Source organism: Netta rufina (assembly GCF_964035555.1).
Source record: "Netta rufina genome assembly, chromosome: 5".
Classification (NCBI taxonomy): Eukaryota; Metazoa; Chordata; class Aves; order Anseriformes; family Anatidae; genus Netta; species Netta rufina.
In genome coordinates, this window is record NC_140128.1 from 29,140,241 (window position 1) to 29,158,601 (window position 18,361).

General features: G+C 43.8%; 1 protein-coding gene across 1 annotated transcript in view; it reads left to right on the plus strand.

The window, feature by feature from the left end:
* SMOC1 (SPARC related modular calcium binding 1) overlaps nt 1–17,718 on the plus strand; it is a gene marked incomplete at its 5' end in the record, with an annotated part of 120,768 nt that extends 103,050 nt beyond the window's left edge. The window contains 3 exons of the mRNA XM_084287277.1: nt 9,453–9,700; nt 15,361–15,411; nt 17,416–17,718. Of these exons, the coding sequence (XP_084143403.1) occupies nt 9,453–9,700; nt 15,361–15,411; nt 17,416–17,432 (316 nt within the window). The 3' untranslated portion in view covers nt 17,433–17,718. The remainder of the gene's footprint in view (nt 1–9,452; nt 9,701–15,360; nt 15,412–17,415) is intronic.
* Nucleotides 17,719–18,361: the final 643 nt, after the last annotated feature.

The following is an 18,361-nucleotide window of genomic DNA, read 5'->3' on the forward strand; positions in this document are numbered from 1 at the left end:
GAACTAATGCTGTGTCTTCAGAGGCTGCTCTGTCATGTCATGGTAGTCTGGGGTGCCTCCTCCCACCCCTCCTCCCTGGCAGCTGTTCCACCATAAAGGTTAGTATAGCCCATTTGAAGTGTGAAATGAGAGCTCAGTGGGAGGAAGTGGCTTGTTCTTTTGTCCCCTGGTGCATGAAAAGACCTAATAAAATGCAAATGGATTGAAGGAGGCCGTGTGGCCTAGTGGCTACCATGGGGAGTGAAGAATGTGAACAGAATCCTTGGCAGCACCAGCACTGCTGTTTTGCTGTGGGGCTGAAGCCAGTCTGCAGATGAGGAGAGAAGCTATTTTTCATGACCCTCCCCTCAGACCAGCTGCCTCTTCATCCCTCATGGAAGAAGCAGCAGGTCAGGCCTGTTGAAAGAGGTGGGCAGAAGTCTGCTTTCCTGGGGAACTGAAGAAAATCTGAGGTCTTGTCTCCCCCTTCTGCTTGCTGATAGGAAATCCCCTTAGTGCAGCAGCTGCAATGCTGCAGCATGCCATGTCCACTGAGAACAGACTGCGGTTTGAAAAGAAGTGCTGTATTGCCTTGATTAGGCAAGACTTCTGTGGTTCTGGATTCCCCTGACTATAAAAGGGGACAGTGCTAGCTTAGCACGCAGGGATGCCACAACACATAATATGCTCATGTTCATCCGGGTGTAGAGATGAAGGAGGTGCCTCTGTGCGTGTTACTTCCAACATTTTGAGAGTAATATTGGTCTCTTGCTCTTCTCTTTCAAAATGCAGAAGGAAGAAGCAATGCCTTGTTTAAATACTCAAGACAAAAACTTCCTGGGTGGCACCTTTGAGCCTCTTGTTTTCAGGATGGATTGCTTGTGAACCCATGTGTTTCTAACTTTGCGTTTGGACCTTGCAAATTGGGCTGGTGGCTGAGTGCCTGCACACGGAATATTCTGTAACCTTTTGAATTAGCAGTATATGCCTAGCACGTCTGTATTCATATAAACAGGATGAAAAATGCCCCAAGGATGGGAAATACGTCGTTCTCTCCCAGCCATAAGCATTCCAATGTCAATTTTGTGTAATTTGCATGGTTCAAATGCAGTGGGTAGGGGTGGCAGGAAGCCCTGGAGAGTATTTGATATTTATTTGGCATCTTTGGCACAGGGACTGAAACCCAGCCAATGTAATCATCACTCTTAAAATAAAGCTTAATATAAACCAATATTGTAGAGACCAGAGATATATGCCCCCACTGTACTTCTATAAACCCAGCAGGCTTGCTTCCTAATGTTCCCCAAGCTTTGTGTATTTCTCAGCTTTGAATAGAGGCCTTTCTGGCAGAATTTTTCACTGCCCAGCTCTTCACACAGTCATCATGTTGATTTATTTTCAGCTCCAGTGTCGGCAGCCCAGTTGCAAGGGGAAAAAGAAATCTTTTAGCAGTCTGTCCTTTGTAAGGCGAGAGACTGCTACCACTCAAATATTCTGCCTGCCCACAGCCATGATTAAATTCGGGAAACAGCTCTGGCGTAAACTTCCGTGTGCATCAGTTAGGGTAGGTGCATAACCCAAAGAGTATGTGTCAAGATTTTCCATCCCATCGTGACATGATGAGACCGTTTATTTTGGGGAAAAAAAAAAAAGGCATTTCAAGGAATTTTAGATACTTAAATAAAAATTTAATCAGTACAGCTTTCATTTTGTGTGAGCTTGCAGAGCTGAGAAGCTGTCTCTGTGCAATGAATCCTGCTTTCCAAGTTTCCCAGTGTGGGAAATGTCCAGTCTTCTCTTTAGGAACATCTGGAAGTTTGCTGGGTGACCTAACTTCACTTTGGCACTAGAAATGAAAGCTCTTTTCCATGGGTATTTTGCCCATATGGCTAATCAACTCATTTCCAGGCTTAAGAACTAACAAAATATTTGATTTATGACTGTGCTCATCCTGTAACTCCCTGGCCCAGGTTTGCTGAGAAGGTGATGTTGAAAACGAAAGCAGGAGGTCTGTTTTTTCTTAATGTCAGCTGAGGCATTTGTGTTTGTGAGGAGAGCTTCACGTGTCTCAGGCTCTTCTCCATCTTCGTCATAATGATGGCAGAACAGGTGCTGTATTTAAACATGTACTAGTTTCCTCTGTAGCTGACCTCTTTCTGTTCCTTTACAGCGTTTTTGTTTCTTCTGTTCATTATTTCATCTTCTGGGGCTCTTTTAGAGGCTGAACAAATCAAGCTGGTAATCTAAAGTACTTTTAAAATGTATTATCAGCAAAGCTTATGCCTGTCGCAGAGGGAAGGCCAGGCAAACTTGATGCAAACAAGCTATATCCCCAGGCCAGTTGGCTCCTTCTATTTTCCCATGTGTTTTAAGTGCAGAGTGGACATTTTGGGGGAGTGGACTGAATGTAGGGCCTCATTTCCAGAATGGGGACGGAATTGACGCAGTACCCCAAACTGAATAGTTACTGAAGTGCATCGAACTCTGGATATGAGCTTGCAGTGTGGGGCTGTGGCAAAAAAATGAACATTTATAATCAAAGAAGTAGCAAGTAGGAGTTTTAGGGAACAGGGGTGTATTTCCATTTCTCCGTGGCAGCAGGGAGATGTTACTGGCCTACAATATGCACCTCTAGTATTAACATTAAAATAGGGGACCAAACAGAGAAGAACTTTGCCAAAGTTTTAAGGGCTGAAAAAGCCTAACAGTGAGAGTCTTAAGGAGTTCAGGCTTCCTTAGTGTATTAAAAGAAATAAAGAAAAAAAAAGTTTGAAAGATGCTTATTACTGATAATCTGAGTATCTCCATAGGGACAAAAGCTCTGCAGGCTCTTTAGTCTTAACAGGGAAGAACATGATCAGCTGAATATAAACAAACTTGTGATCAAAATATCTTTAAAGTGAGGGCATTTGTAAGGCGGAATGAAGTAATGAGGGAAGTGATGGATTCCCTCTCTCTAAGGCTTTCATCTTAGGCCTGATGCCTTTCAGAAAGACTTGCTTTAGTCAACCCAAGTTATGGTCTTAAAAGTAATTTGATTCACGTTCTGTGCCTATGATATACAGGAAATGAGATTAGATGACCCTACAGCCTTCAGTCTGAACCTGGATATGTGGAGTGAAAACTTCCTGTGTTTGCTGAGTGTCTTCAAGACTTTACCTATATGTGCTGCAAAGCTATCCATGGCGTTGCAATTAGTGTGTTATTACTTTTTCTTTGGGGGGGAAAAGGAGGAACATGAAGAGAAATGATAGAGATCTGCCTTCAGAGTACTACATGGAGCTGTGCTAAACTGCACACTTTATACTTGGCACACACGAAAACAATCTAGTAGCAGCAAAGTGAGGCTGTACAATTTGGATTGCTGCAGGCAATGTAAGTAAAACCTGATAAGACCTTTTTTTTTTTTTATTGGGCATGCTTAAAACAACCTTGTAATCCCTTATAGGTCTTGTCTCGTTTAAGCAAGTTCAAAGCTATTGACTTTAATTGAGTTACTCTTGCTTTACAATAATGTAAATGAGATGAGAACTTCCCTTCCTCGTGGCCCTGGTTTATATTACAGCAAAATAGCCAAAAAGACTTCATTTAGACTTTAGAAACAGAAAATCTCTGGTAAAATTCATTCTTAATTTTAAGTTTATGTAATAACTCCAAGGCACATCTTGTTACTGTATGTTTTCAAAGTAATTAAGGGAGCGCTTGTAGGAAATGAGTTTATTAACCAGTGTTTCGTATCCTTTTTGAAAAGATGCATAGTTGAAATTGTTCATGTATAAATCCTATATAATAGGAGCACCACTTTTTTCTTTTTTTAACTTCACTTTAGTACATCTTATTCTATTTTCTAAGTCAGAGAAAATAAAACATGTGTCATGCTCACATCACATGGGCTCTAAATTAGAATATCCCAAAGGGAATCCCAGCCTAGGTTTACCTGACCTAAGAAACTATCTTTATTCCGTGATTCAGAATTTTAATTGCCCAAATGTGTGCACTGTAGCTTGTTACATCATCAGCAAAAATATTAATGCCCTGTGGAGTTTTAGTTTAAAAGGACAGCTTATGACAGCCACCCTTATCATGTAACACAGTAGCTGTGCCCCTTCATTTTAAGTTGCCAATTATTTCCCATGTAATAGCCCTAAAATGTACTTCAGAAAATTGCCCCCAAGGTTGCCTTTCATGCTGCAGTTGAGCAGTTTGAAGCAGGCTCAGTAAAGCTCAGCACATCTCTGGGGTGTTCTGAAGTTGCGCCACATTTTAATAAAGATTGACACTTTCAAACAGTATGGGGAAGTTAATGCCCAACTCCTATTGCAATTCAATTGAAGTTGGATATGAAATTCTCTTTATGGTCCTATGGAAATCCTAGCCTAATTAAAGATATGAGAGAGTTCGTGCAAGAGGAGGATCTTTTAAAAGTCAATGAGGAGTGAAGGGAGCTGATTTTTAAACCTTCTAAATGATTTATTCCACAATCTTCAGAAAAGTTGTGTTCAGAATAATGTTTCATACACAACTTAGCCGGAGGGAGGAGAGAAAGAATCTGGGTCTGTAACAGGAAGATAGCTTCAGTTTTAACTGTAGAGGAATTAAGCATTCCCCATAATGAATTTGGACTGTGCACTAACCTTTTGTTTAGTCTGAACACAGCTTATTTTTTTGTTAGCTTCTTGACTCTTTCACTACAGGAAAGGGAGAATAAGAAAACAAACACACAATCCTTTTTACAATTTCATTAAAGTAATCTTCTTTGATTCAAGCCATGTTCCATGGTTAGGACTTCTAGCTTTATGAGAGACAACCACAAAGAACAACAGAAGTGAGCAGAGCAAGAAGATCCGTGAATTTTACCTCAGTTTGTTAAACTCTAACCACTTGCCACTACTCCCCCTAGGCACCTTTGTGGGCATCATCAGTGTTCTCATGGGCATTGGGTGGCAGTCCTAACATTTCTTTAGCTTTTGTCCATCCTTCATTCAGCAGCAGCACCATGCAAGGCATATATCCTAGCAAGCTACTTTCAAGTCTTAGAAACTTACAGCTTTGAATCCTGCAGGCATTCTGACTACAAACATACCTGAAGTGCTAGGAGTGGAAGCTGGAGTAACTTTTTTTTTTTTTTTTTTTCCTACTCCATTGCTTCTGCTAGTAGCTTCTCATGCGTCAGTGTACCTCCATCCTGGAATTAGCTCCATTTGGTTTATAGTCCCTGTTTGCAGTCTGTAGTTAGATGATGTTAGGCCGGTCTTAATCCCCTTTCCTCATCCCACCTCAGCCGTTCTTGTTGCTGAATAAAGTTTGTATTACAAAGGAACAGGTTTTCTGAAGATCTTCAAACAGCAGATCATCTGCTGGGAACTTAGAGTTTGCAAGCTTACAACCTTGCTTTCTCGCAACCTTGCTTTCTCCCAAAGCAGTATTTTGTATTTGGGTTTTCTGTCACTGCAGCAATATTAAGTATGCATTTGCATGCAGTGGGGCTGCACATGGGCAGCGGGGTGGCTTTGGTAGGAATGGACTTCAGTTACTCAGTAAAATTTAGTGGGGCGTATTAAACTTTGATGGTACACTCCTACGGAGGATAATGTGATTGCACACTGTACATGCTTTGGTATGTAGGTAATATCTGACATTGCTGCTCTCCCGTACTCTAATCTATGTACCTACCCTTCCTTCCTGCTCCTTCCCACTCAGTTAACCTCTCCTTTCTTGCTAGGGGGCCTCATGGGCTGGAAAGCATTATAGACTGCATGCAAAGTGCACGTTCAAGCTGTCTAGGTGGTATTTTGGCATATTCTTCTCTCTCTGCTCCAGAATTCAGTACAGCTGCAAAAGCACACATCCGTGTTTTTTCATAGTCTTTTTGCTTGTACCCCAGTTAGACCAGATGATACAAAGATGTTCTGTGGCAGTGTCTCAGCTGAAAAATAGTGTTAAAAGTAGTAGTACATTAACCCAGGTATGTCCAGGCATTAGTATTAAGAAATAAGTATTCTCCCATGAGGGAACTGACAGCATGTTGCACAGAAGGAGGAGCAAAAGCCTACATTGAGAAGACTACTTACTTGATGCCAACAAGTTAGTAAGAAAGCTGAAATAACAGGTTCCTGTCCTAGGCTGTTAATGACAGGCCACTCTTCTCTTCCCTGTTAGGCTGTGAGTGGTCTTACGCTGCATAATGGAGCTAAACTTGCTGGCTTTTCTGTAGTCATCATGAGAAGCCTAAGTCTGTCTGCATTTTTGTAAGGTCTGTCTTTACTAGATCTTATGAAGCTGTTACTGCACTGCAGTGAGAGACTGGAGTTTGATGGATTTTCATGGGACAAGTGTTAGAGCAAGAGATGGGAATTGGGAATGTGCAGAGCAGTTTTATTCTCTCTTGAGTTTTCTGATTCCTTTGGGATCTGAATGAGTAGAGATCGCAGCCCAACAAATTAAGTTTGCATCTGAGAGCTGATTTATTTCTCTTGGAATAGCAATGGAGAGGCATTAGAAGGAAATTCCCCAAGAATACACGTGAAAACTCTGCACTGGCAGAACACTTTGAGCCCCAAAATGTATTTCAGCTGATCCAGCACGTATGGTTGCTGCCAGGGCACATCATCAAAACTTAGGAGGCTTAGAAATACCATGAAGTTGCATCAACGCATGTTGCACGGATGGAATATAAGTGTCTTGCATGGGCAGCCATCACAGTCAAAATATTTAGATAGGGTGTTGTAACCTTGGTCTTCTTAGTGTATTGTGTGATTTCACAGTTCACCTAGGGAAATATGGCCAGCCTGAGATGATGTGGATCCTCTGTGTCCATCCTGTGCTGGGATTCTGGATGGCTGTCAGAAAGGGCAGGCAACCAACTCAGGAACTGCACTACTGGTAGGCCAGCCAAGGGGAAACGGTAAAAACTCAGTAATGGCTGTGTCTTCCTTCCTCCTACAGTCACAGCAGTTAAAGTAATAAAACTTCAGCTCCATTAGCATGCTAGAGCTCGGTATGAGCACTCAGCGTGTTTGTAATGGCTAGGACTGATAAATCATCACCTCATGAGTCAATGTATTTGTATTAGCCTGTGGATTGCCTTGGTTTTCTTTATGGAGGATCTGGAGTGAGCTATATTGCCTCTTCTGGTTACTTACAAGAGCTCCTCCTTGGTGTGTTTCTGAAAAAGAAGACACTTTTAAGTCCTGCTGCTGAGTGTCTCTTCAGCAGGTAGGGAGGAGTTTGTGTTTCTGTCTGTTGTTTTACCCATTGCTGGTGCTAGGGATGCTCTGCCTTTTTCTCTGTTTCTGCCTCTCCAGATCTGCGCCTTCAGAAAAAGGTTAGGGCAAAGGGCAGGCCAACGTGCGGACCAGGGGAACCTCACATGCAAACGCTTGGGTTGTATTCCTGTGTCGGAGCAAGAGCAGAAGCTCCTCCGTTGCAATAGAGAACTTGTAGTTCTTCCCTGTGGCTGTTGGAAACACACTAGTCTTCAAGTGATAGCCAGCTCACTTCCAAAAGGGAGAGAGGCCAATGGCTGTGTTTATAAATGTCATAAAAACAAGCCACAGGATGTGTTTTTATTCTCTCCTGTCATTCTGGTCTTCACATAGAGTTTCAAGGCTCTAAAAAATCCAGGCACTCCCGTAGTTTAATGAGGAAATTTTTTGCAACTTCTGCTTGTCCATAGGTAGCTCCAGGGTCTTGCCTTGTATTTTGGCTCCCAAAACGAAGCCAAATTTATTCCCAACCTCTTCTTCCTTCCCCTCTGTGTTTATCCCACTGTACATTGACCAGATGCTGCAACTGAATGCCAGGCTGCTTCTCAGCTAAGAGTTAAGTGATGGAGACGACATTCTCAAGGAAAACCTTGGGAAAAACGTGCAGTTTATTTTGCCACTGCCCAGCGTGTGTTGACTTCTTGGGGGGACCCAGATGTCTCCGGGTAGGGGCTACCTTTCACACTAGTGATGTAAATTACCATGGCTGTAGGTTGGAGTTTTTATTTTTCAGGCTTGGTAGCTGCATTTTAGAGGAAGAAGCAGACCCATGGGAAGGTCAAAAGGATTTTTGCCCTTCTGTTCCCAACGAAGAAATCCTCAGTGACCATTTAAATAAATATCTTACCAGTCTCTGAAATAAGCTTGATGGCAGTCTTAAAATCTATTTTATAACAGACCTTAGTGAAATTGAACCTTGGTTTGTATTTCCCCACCAGCTTGAGTGCCCAGAGCTCACACCAGAACCTGGCTGCGTGCAGCACGCAACTGTCCCTCTCTCATTGCTGCGGAAGGAATTAGGCAGCAGCTGGAGGTGTCTCCTGGAATAAGTCAGGGCAGTGAGTGCCAGTGTAGCATGTCTGACTGCCTGTCAACTAATTTCCACGCACCGAAATGCTGTGTGCTCGGGAGGAAAAAGGCTCAAGTCGCAGCATCATTTCATCTTCCTCTACTCAGACATTTAGTGCATGGAGAAAAGACGGGCTACCTTAGTGAAAATCTTAAAAATACCTCTTTAGAAATGGTTTCTTCCCTGTTTTTTTTTTTTTGTATCACCGAGGAATAACCCCTTTCAAGCTGCTGCTGCAGAACACCCAATACAGTGTAAATAATATAAAAGCACCTGTTCAGAAATGGCCTGAGATTGTATAGCGGTGTTCTCTACATCTTCAGCTGTGGCTGTTCCTACTCTTGTCCTCCTCCTCCACTGATATTTCTTGTTATTGTCCACAGAAAGAAAATGTGAGCCAAATAACGTCAAACTTGTAATATCAGAATGAGTAAGAAATGAAGCAAACTGCAGTTGCCAGTTCCGTAGTATTACTTTTAATGGATTTGTGGTGCTTGTCTGCTGTGGAATTCTTGTGTATAAATCAACCATGTGAAAAGCATTAAATATGCTGGAAATACAGCACAGGAGTTCAGATCATATAAATAGATACAGCAAGAATGTTGCATCCTGCCAAGGACATTTTCAAATAATGAATGTGTCTTGCATTAAATGAATTTGTTCCCTTTCTGAAGCCTGGGCGTTGATATCACAGAAACTACCATGATAGCTGGTACTCATAGCTCTCCTGTTGGTAATTTGGATGGGAGCCCAAGGGTCAAAAGGACTATGGAGACTGCCTTTTGCCCTATAAAGGGAGATCCTTCTGGGATTAGGCAGAGTTTCAGCAACTGGTGTGAAGAGAAGTGTAGTTACTGAGGGTATCAGTCTCCAGGAATCTCTTGGCACCACTTGTTAATGCTAAAGGACATTTTTAGAAAAAGGGTTTTTTTTTTCTTTTTTCTTTTTCCTTTCTCTCTCTCAAAAGAGCTCAGCTAAAAGGAGGAGATTGTAAGACCTGTGTGTTTATCCCGCTTTAAATGTGGCATGGTGCGTGCCTGACTCACGCTCTGAGCAAGCAGCTCTGGCTCCTCAGCACCTGCCTGACAGTGCTGGTGAGAGCACCCACTTGTCAGGGGCCTGTGCTTCCTCCCTTCCAGGTTCTCTGAGCCAGACCCCAGCCACACGCTGGAGGAGCGAGTGGTGCACTGGTACTTCAGCCAGCTGGACAACAACAGCAGCAATGACATCAACAAGCGGGAGCTGAAGCCCTTCAAGCGTTACGTGAAGAAGAAAGCCAAGCCCAAGAAATGCGCCCGACGTTTCACTGACTACTGTGACCTCAACAAGGACAAGTCCATCTCCCTTCAGGAGCTGAAGGGGTGCTTGGGAGTCAGCAAGGAAGGAGGTGAGTGTCTTTCCTTCCCCATCCTGTGAGAATAAAAGACTGGTGTGGATTTATGTTAAACTCAGGAATCAGTTTTCCCCCAGGTGATGGAAAAGTGCCACGGTTTGCATGGGAAAATAAGTAGGATTAATATCCTGTCTTGTGAATATAGTTCATTATTTACTGAGCTATGTCTTAAAGTCCTTATCACAGACCTTCATGCTAAGCACTGTATGGATACAGGGCAAAAAAAAAAGAGCCTTGCCCAGTACCCGGCTTGTACTATAAAAGTCCTTGGAAACCGTAGTTCAGATCAGGTCCTTTCTGAGTAATACACTGCTGCCAATATTTTGTTGCCTCAGCCATGTAGGTTGGATGGCGTATGAGCCAGCACAGACCCGGTCCTTCTCCAGAGACCCTGTTGACTAGCAGAAATAATATTTATTTTCATTGCTAAATCCAGTATGCAGGAGAGTGGATGACGCACAGAGAACAACTCAGAAAGAAAGTGCAGAAATGTGGTGTTGCCCTTTTTCAGAGTTAAATTAAACTTAATAAATCAGAAAGAAATAGGAATAACTTTTTTTCCTTTCTTTTCAATGCCTGAGTAACCAACCCACCCTCCTTCCTTTTCTTCCTTTCATCTTCACCTCATCTTCTGTTGGGACCTGGACCAAACTGATATTTTTGGAAATTTTACGAATTGAAACTCTTCAACCCAAATTCAATAATTATCAGTCATTCTTGACTGTGGGTAGATTTGCTTGGCAGGAGAAGGCAAGCTGGAAGATTCCTGGGACTAATTTCCTGTGCAGGTGTTTTGGCTGTGCGGACAGCTCTTGTAACTAACCATCGTGCTGCTCGGGATGGGTGGCTAGCTTTCTTTTTCTAGGCTTAACCTTTCCTTAGTCCTTTCCTCGGGTTTAGCAAGCGTGAGAAGGGAGTGAGTGCATTTGAGTGTTGGGAAGTTGCCTTTTCCAGGTGCTTTGCAAATGTTTCAGTTATCATAATAAGGCTGTTGCATTATTTGTCAGCTGTGAGAAGCTTTCAGCTTCCCTGGCTCAGTGGAAGCTTTTTTCTTAGTCATTGGTACTTTACTGAGGAATGACATACCAAAATAGCAGTCCTGTTCTTTAATTTTATTACCTTCCCAATAAGACGAATATGCCAAATTAGTTTTATTGCTATTTGGCCTGGAATAAGACTCTCTGGAATCTGCTGTCTTGGCCAACTGACTGTTCAGAATTTAGTTTATGGAAGGGGGGAAAAAAGGAGAGAAGGAAGAAAATGAGAATCTTTGAGCTCAAGCGAAGGGGAAAGAAAGTAGCAAGGGAGACACATTGTGAGTGCCTGATTCCCACACTGTTTGCTGAGAACCCAGCCTGACTTTTCATGGTTAATTACATTGTATGAGGACGGAATTGTGTGCAAAAAAGGGCAATGACCTTTTTTTAATCACACAGCTCCGCATATTGACCAGAGGCCTGATAAACCTTGAGGTAAACACCTACATTTTGTGTAAGGAAAACTCTTAAGAAAGGACTAGGGGTAGCTGAAGGATGACGAGGGCTAAAAAGCTGTGGAGCAAGCCAGTGCAGGGAGCAGATACCAACATGTAGGAAAGAATGTGAGTACTCTAGAGGTGCAACTTACAAATTTGTGATAGATCTCTTTTAAGGAGTTATGAATTTGTGAGGTGGTGGATAACAAGTTTGCCCTGCCTTCTATTCACAAGAACCTCTAAATTGAGGAATGGGCAGTAGCTCACCTTTTCTTCAACATCCTTGTATTCCATGATGGGAGCATGCAATCATCCAACTCAGTCCATGTGTTTCTTCTCTGTGTTTCTTTCTCTATGCCATGGCCTCCACACATCTGCTTGGGCTGAGGTCACTGTGGGTTGAAGCCAAGAGCTGGTTGGGAAGCTTTTTGATGACGTACTTTCTGTTGTAAACTGCCAGTCAGATGAAACCAAAACTTCTCACGGAAATGTTTGTTTCAACAAAAACTTTGTTGGAAAGGTTTTTCTGGTCTGGTTTTGGATGAGGGAAGGGTTTGAGGGATGCAAGGAAAGTCATCATTTCCAGTTGATACACTTCATTTCTAATGAACTTGCATCAGATGTTCCGAATCATACTTGGTATCCAGCAGCATAAGGACTAGAGCGAGTTGGGTCACCGCTCCAGGTGAACATGCTTCCTGCTAGGTAAATTGAACACTTGTACTGATTTTGAAAATAAAGCTTAATACAAACTTTGTAGGGTTTGGGATGGTGAGAAAAACAAATGTTAAGGCTTCTGCATTTTTGTCAGCTTTTGATTTTTTGTGACCATTTCCATCCAAAAATGGAAATGATGGTGCTTGGTGGAAGCACATAGATAAATCAGCACTGTTACCTGTCTCTTGGCTAATAGAAAAACAAAACAATAAAGATTAATGTGGGAGGATTCATCTAGTATGTTCATAAGGACAAGACTGACTCTGAGCTCTTTCCAGGTTAGGATCATATCTGTTTGAGGTGCATAGTTCTGTCTTTCTTCCTCTTCTCAGCAGGTTCTTGATTCCTGTGGTCCCCTAATGTGTGGGTGCTACCAGTCAGTGGTTCTCCAATAAGGAAAAGAGCTGTCCAGTCAGCCTGCAACCATTTCTCTTTTCCATCCTTATGATGACCTAGAAAGCTGCTGGGAAATCTGCAAGGTCTGGTGGCCACTTTGCACAGCTCTTGCCCCTCTGCTTAAACCAGATGCGTTTCTGTCAGGAGCAGCTCTGATGGAGAAATGCCATTCCTGGCACTCAGAATGGGGTCACCACAGAGGGCCAGCCTTTGAAGGCAACCGTCTGTGCCAGCAGCGCAATTCAGAAATGGGATCAAAATGTCTTAATTAAAAATGGGGCATGTCACTTTCCACTGGAGCTGAGCAAAGACTACAGAAAGAAGGAAAAATAGTGGTCAATTTAAACAGCAGAATTAATTCAGTGCTGTGTGAGACCCTTCTAATTGGTATCTGCAGAAGTGACTGATTCTCTTTGTGCCTGGGGAGACCTCTGGGAATGAAGATACTCCATCACTTATGCAGGCAGCTGTGTGGGAACTGGTAGCAAGGAGCAGTCATGTGGGAAAGGCCTCTGAAATGGCAGTGGTAGGAAGTGATGACAGCCTGAGAGGCTCTGAGAAAACTGTAAAATACCATTTGCTGCATACAACCAGGCAGTGGCTGAGTTAACAAAACTGAAATTCAGAGTACAACTAATTGTAATTAAATGTAGATTAGAATGTAAACAAACTGCACTGGTTCAGTGCCTGGTTTTGTTTGCCTTGTTAGATATCTGCCTTTGGAGCTCTGTAGGGATGCTTTAGTTTGTCACCTTTAATCCTGAGGGTTAGCATCAATCAGGACATCAGGGTTGTGTTGACACGAGATAGGGCTCCTGGTGGTGTGTTTCTCTCCCATCAAAGGTGAGAGGTTTGATCAGTTAGTTAGAGGAATTACTTCTACCTATAAAAAGCTGCTGGGGTTTCCTTGTGGCTTTTCCTTTTGAAAGACATCTGGCCCCATTGTAGCGAATTATTACCCAAAAGAGTGTACTTGTGAGGCTGAGTAAATACTTTCCATTAGGAAACTTACTGAGTGATGGGATGTTCCTCTGCAATACCCAAGTGCTTCCTGAGTATACTTTATTTACCTGCTGTCACCAGCTGCCATACACCTTCCTCTCTTTCATTTCTTTCATTTCAGCTTTATGCTCAGTGTGGTATTACTCTGGTGGGGTTTTGTCTGCTGTATAACTACACGTGCTGGCCTGTGTTCATACTTGAAGGCAGCAGACTGAAGATGATGTTTTCTGCCTTTGGAGTGAAAAGTGATCAGCTTTATGGTAGTCAAGTTTCCCTGCATGGATGTATTTAGGAGAAACCCACAGAAAGCACAGAGCCCTGCCAGCATGCTGGAAAGGTCTCTCATGCCCAGCCTTGAGTTTCACTGTCATTTTAGGCCCTTTGTATCAGCTTCCCAAGTCTTTCTGAAGACAAGCAGGTCCCAGTCACAGTAATGCAGCTAGTCTTAGCTAAAGTCTTTTCCAAAGTCTTATTTTGTTTTGTTTTGGTGACATCTCATTTGCACGTGCAAGTTGCTTGTACTGGGAAGGGGGCTGACTGTATGGCACAAAAGACATGACCTGTTTCAATTTGGGGTAGAGGGTTGTAAGCCTGTGAGAGCTGCTGAAGCCAGCTTCCAGCCACATGTGAACATGCAGTCGACACAAGAGAGATGAGCACAGACCCTGAGGAGAGGCTTTAGCCGCAGGTAGGCTGTGGACGAAGGGAGGTGATGGAGCGTGGGGCCATGCGTGGCCGAGCAGCACCCTCTAGGGGAACGGCTGCCCGAGGATGCAGCCACTTGTAAAGGCCCTGCGATTTTATTGCCAGGCCCCCGGGTGAGTCCCAATTAGCTCTGGAAGAATCTGCCTCTTGGCAACAGAGCCCTGCTTTTTATGTACAGGCACAGGAATAAGTTAACGCGGTTCCTCTGATCTTGCCAGGGCAGATGGCTGATACGAGGCTGGCGTTTGGGGGCCTTGAAGTCACTTACTATGTTTATACAGTTTCTCTTATTAACAATTTTTAAAGCCAACAGGTTTTGCTTTGTAATCCATTTAAAATGCAGCTTCCCCCACGTTTCTCTCCCCCTCTCTTTTCCTTCCCGGTGCTTCCATCCCTTACTTACGGTGCAGCATCTGTCTTCCTGCAGTTTCCCCGCTCTCCTACCCTATTGCTACCTTTCTGCTCAACTTTCTCTTGAACAGAGCAAAGTTTTCTTTAGATGTGGGTGCCTGTATCACTGGTGCAAGTGAAATCACTCAGTGTGCAAAGAAAAGTGTACAGTCATGGCAGATACACACACAAATCAAAGATCTAAACCTGGCCAGTGTGGGGGAGGCAACATTCTTCTGGGTGGCAGATCCCACTTCCAGCTGATGACCCTTGTCTGAAATCCAGACCAAGCAGCTAACCAGAACTGTAACATGCCTTATGAAGTGCTCAGCTCCTGTACTCCCTGAGCTGTCTGTGCCCAGCACATCATGGGAACTGGTTTCTTGCATTGGCAAAAGCCCTTGCCATTAGCTCCATCTGGTGTAGGGTGCATGTCCCTGTATCTTGCCACACAGTCATAACTGTATAGTCTGGTCCTGCCCTTCTGCCAGACACGAGTTCAGATCTTTCATTTTAGGCACCTGTTGGATTGTGTGCCCAAGCATTCAATCAGTAGAGATTAAGTAAACTCAGCCTGTTTCACACCTTCACTTTTCTGGCTGCCTGCTTTCTACGTGGCATTATTTTGCTTGCTGTTCACAACGCCTGTTTGGGGAAACTTCATGGCACTACTTGTATCCTTCCTTTCTTCATCCTTCTTCCACAGTTTAGCTTAACTTTGTTGCTTCTTGCCCACACCAAACCTCTGGATTTCATGGTTACTGCAGCACCAGGTGTTTAGCATCTGTCATCTCACGCATGTTGGTCTGACTCCTGCAAGTGAATCTTAGGGAGTGCTGGCGAGGCTTTCTGTGTGCACACTCACAATGGAGGAGCTCCTTGGAGCCTGCCTGCCAGCACAGCTGGTGGGGATGCTCCTAGGTCATGCCATGGCATTTACTGCCTTTAACACGGTTCTTGGATTTTACAGGTAGCCTGAGCAGTTTCCCCAGTGGAAAAAGACAAGGCCTTAACCCTTTCAGTGAGTATCTTGTCAAAATATTTATTTCCCTTTTTTTTTTTTCTTTATGATAACCATGTGTCCCAGAATTCATGCTCTCCTATGTTTACAAATAGCAATACATAAACAACTGGAAGCCAAGGTTGTTCTTAAGAGGTGTGAGTATAATAATAACGTGCAGCTCTTCTGCATCACCTCCAAGTCCAGCACCATGTCTTCAGCTGTGGCAGACAGCACATTGCTTAGCAATTAGAATAGGGCACAGTACGTACTTGATGAACACTCTCCTAGCCTTATTCTCCCTGCTTCTAGCAAGCAGTGATTTAGGCGATTTGTTGCATTTCCATTGTATTGCTTCATGGACTTGTTCCCATGAAGATTCTTCTCTGTCCCAGTTAAGGTCTGCTCTCCTCTGCACTTTGTGGCAGTGAATTGCACCCTTTCATCAGGTGTGAAGAACAACTTGCATTTGTTTTCCTGTCAGACCTGCTGCCTCATGGTGTCAATGGGTGCTTCTCAACTCGTAATGTGAGAAACAGTGGGCAGCTCTCCCCTGCCTGTCTTTCCCATGACACTTGTTCTATAGCCCTCCAGCATACCTCTGGTTAGACTCCATTCTGTGTTGAAAAATCTTTTGCTATGTATTTGCTTAGTGATAGTTACTTATACCTCTTGCTATCCTCCACCCTTTTGTGAGTACCTTATCTAGTCCTGCTGCGAATTCCCCTTGAGATGGGCTGAACAGAGAACCGAAGATAAGTATGAGCTAAGCCTTATGCATTGATATGATGATGCTTCCTGGTGTGTCCTCATTTCTGAGCAAGAATTTGATTTTTGTCTGCCGTGAAAAGCTGAGAAAAGGCATTCCAAAAATCATGTACTATGGCTTCAAGCTCTTTGGTAGACACTCAGTCCTTAGTGTAGGACAGGTCACCCTCGCTCCCCACTCCTGCACTGCTTTGCATGTCTAGACATTGAAGTCAATCTGCTGCTGTTACAACCTGTTCACTGAACACTGAGAGAACATTAAGCAAAGCTGTGTAGAGAGATTCAATTATGACAATTTGAAGCAATTTTGCATTTGTCAATATTTGCCCCCACTTGGTGGGACAGGTCAATTAGCACTGGTCCCAGTGAGGCCTGCCTGGTAACCTTGCTCCTTTATGAAAACCAAATCCATACTTCTGCCTTCTCTTCACTGTGTTTTCACTTGTAATTAATCCACAAAGTGCACTTGTTCTGATCCCGTAAGAGCTTTGATTCTCCTAACTTTTGATAAGGGACTTTAAAATAAATAAATAAATAAATAAATAAATAAAACCAACAAACTTTCTGAAGAAGGGAACACAAGGATGTGGGTGTCTGTCTGACTCTCTAAGCAGCACCTCTGCACCATCCCCTAGGACACAGCTCAGCAGGGCCCTGGGGCTCCCAGCCCCATCCTTGCTGCATCCTCTCCATTTCATCAGCATGGTAGCCATCAGAGGGCATGGTGCAGGCAAGTCTTGAAGAACTGCTAAGCAGGGAAACTGCTGTGTTTTGTGGGGACAGGTCTTAAACGTCTTCCTCCTGCTTGCCTGGCTAGGGATTCTGGAAGCTGGCCGTGGCTCCAGGGCAGCTGCAGGCAGGGCAGCCTTACAGCGGTGAGATTCTGCATCAGCCTTTGCAGGCAGAAGAGCAGAGGGAGTGATGTTGGACTAGTGTTTTGCCCGGCCTGCATGCCCATTTCCAAGAAGGGGGAGGGCGAGGGAAAGTGGTGGTTCATGTTTAAAAATACATTAGTCCCTAGGGCTGTGTGTGACTCAGTCAATGCTTTTTTCAGCAAGGCTGTCTCATCAGCCCCTTGTTGTTCTCAGCCTCACAGCTTACTTGAGATCTCAGCCTTCTGGGGCCTTGGCTGCAGCAAAGGCTGTGCTGTATCTTACCTCAGATGGGAGCTGTTTTGGTTTTAATCTGCCTTTTTATTTCCTCACTTTCCCTGCTTCTGTTTTGTTTTCCTCTGTTTGCCCACCCCACCCTTCCCAGTAGGCCGCCTGGTGTAGCAGCAGAAGACGGGAAGGGAAGGCAGGAGCCGACCCAGAGGAAAGAAAGACAGCGACAGACGGACAGACACCTTGCTGCTTGTGAGCAAGCATGCAGCATCAGCAACATCCAACGTAGCAGAAGTGGCACCCAGAATGTTTGCACTTTCTAATAATTGGTTTGGGTTTGGGTTTGTTTTTAATTTCTTTTCAATGCCATTATCTAATACTTTGGAGAGTGGGGGGGAAACAGGATCATGACTTTTTAAAATTGGAACAGCTACTGATGACTTAAAATTGAGTTCACTGGGACTCAAAGAAAGAGAATTTTATATACTGTATATAAATATGTATGTAAATTGTACAGTTGTCTTGTACAGGGGTTGGAGTCACTGTTCTGTTCCTCCCTTTGCTTTTGAAGGCTGTTAGGGTTAGAGGGACACTTTGCATTTAATGGGTTACAGTACTGCATTCATTTCTGACACGATCCACTACTCAGTTGCAAACAGATCTCCTTAACATCCCCATGCACAAAGGAGCAAGCATATCAGCATGACCTGTGCTCACAGGTGTGCACACAGTGCCCAAACCACCAACTGCTTCTCGGGAACCTCCTCTGTTCTTACTGCACAGCCCCGTGCAACTCGCAGGCGTGGGGGCTTTTGAGAGAGCACAGGTTTCACCTCAGTAGTGGTGCACTGCAAAGCAGCTTAAAGTAGGCTTAGGAAAGGGTTGTATTAAGGAAATATAAAAGTAGTTTCTGCACCTGTTGCAAATTGAGCAGAAATGAATTGCAAATGCATTGCTATCCAGGCTCAGAAGACATGCTTAGCAAAGATGTGCCATGTCCTGGAAATCTAACGCTATTGTAAGGACATGGGAGCCATACACCCTAGTGGAGTCAGTGGAGTGATGTCCTGCATCTTCTTCTCTGACGAAGTGTTTGTCTG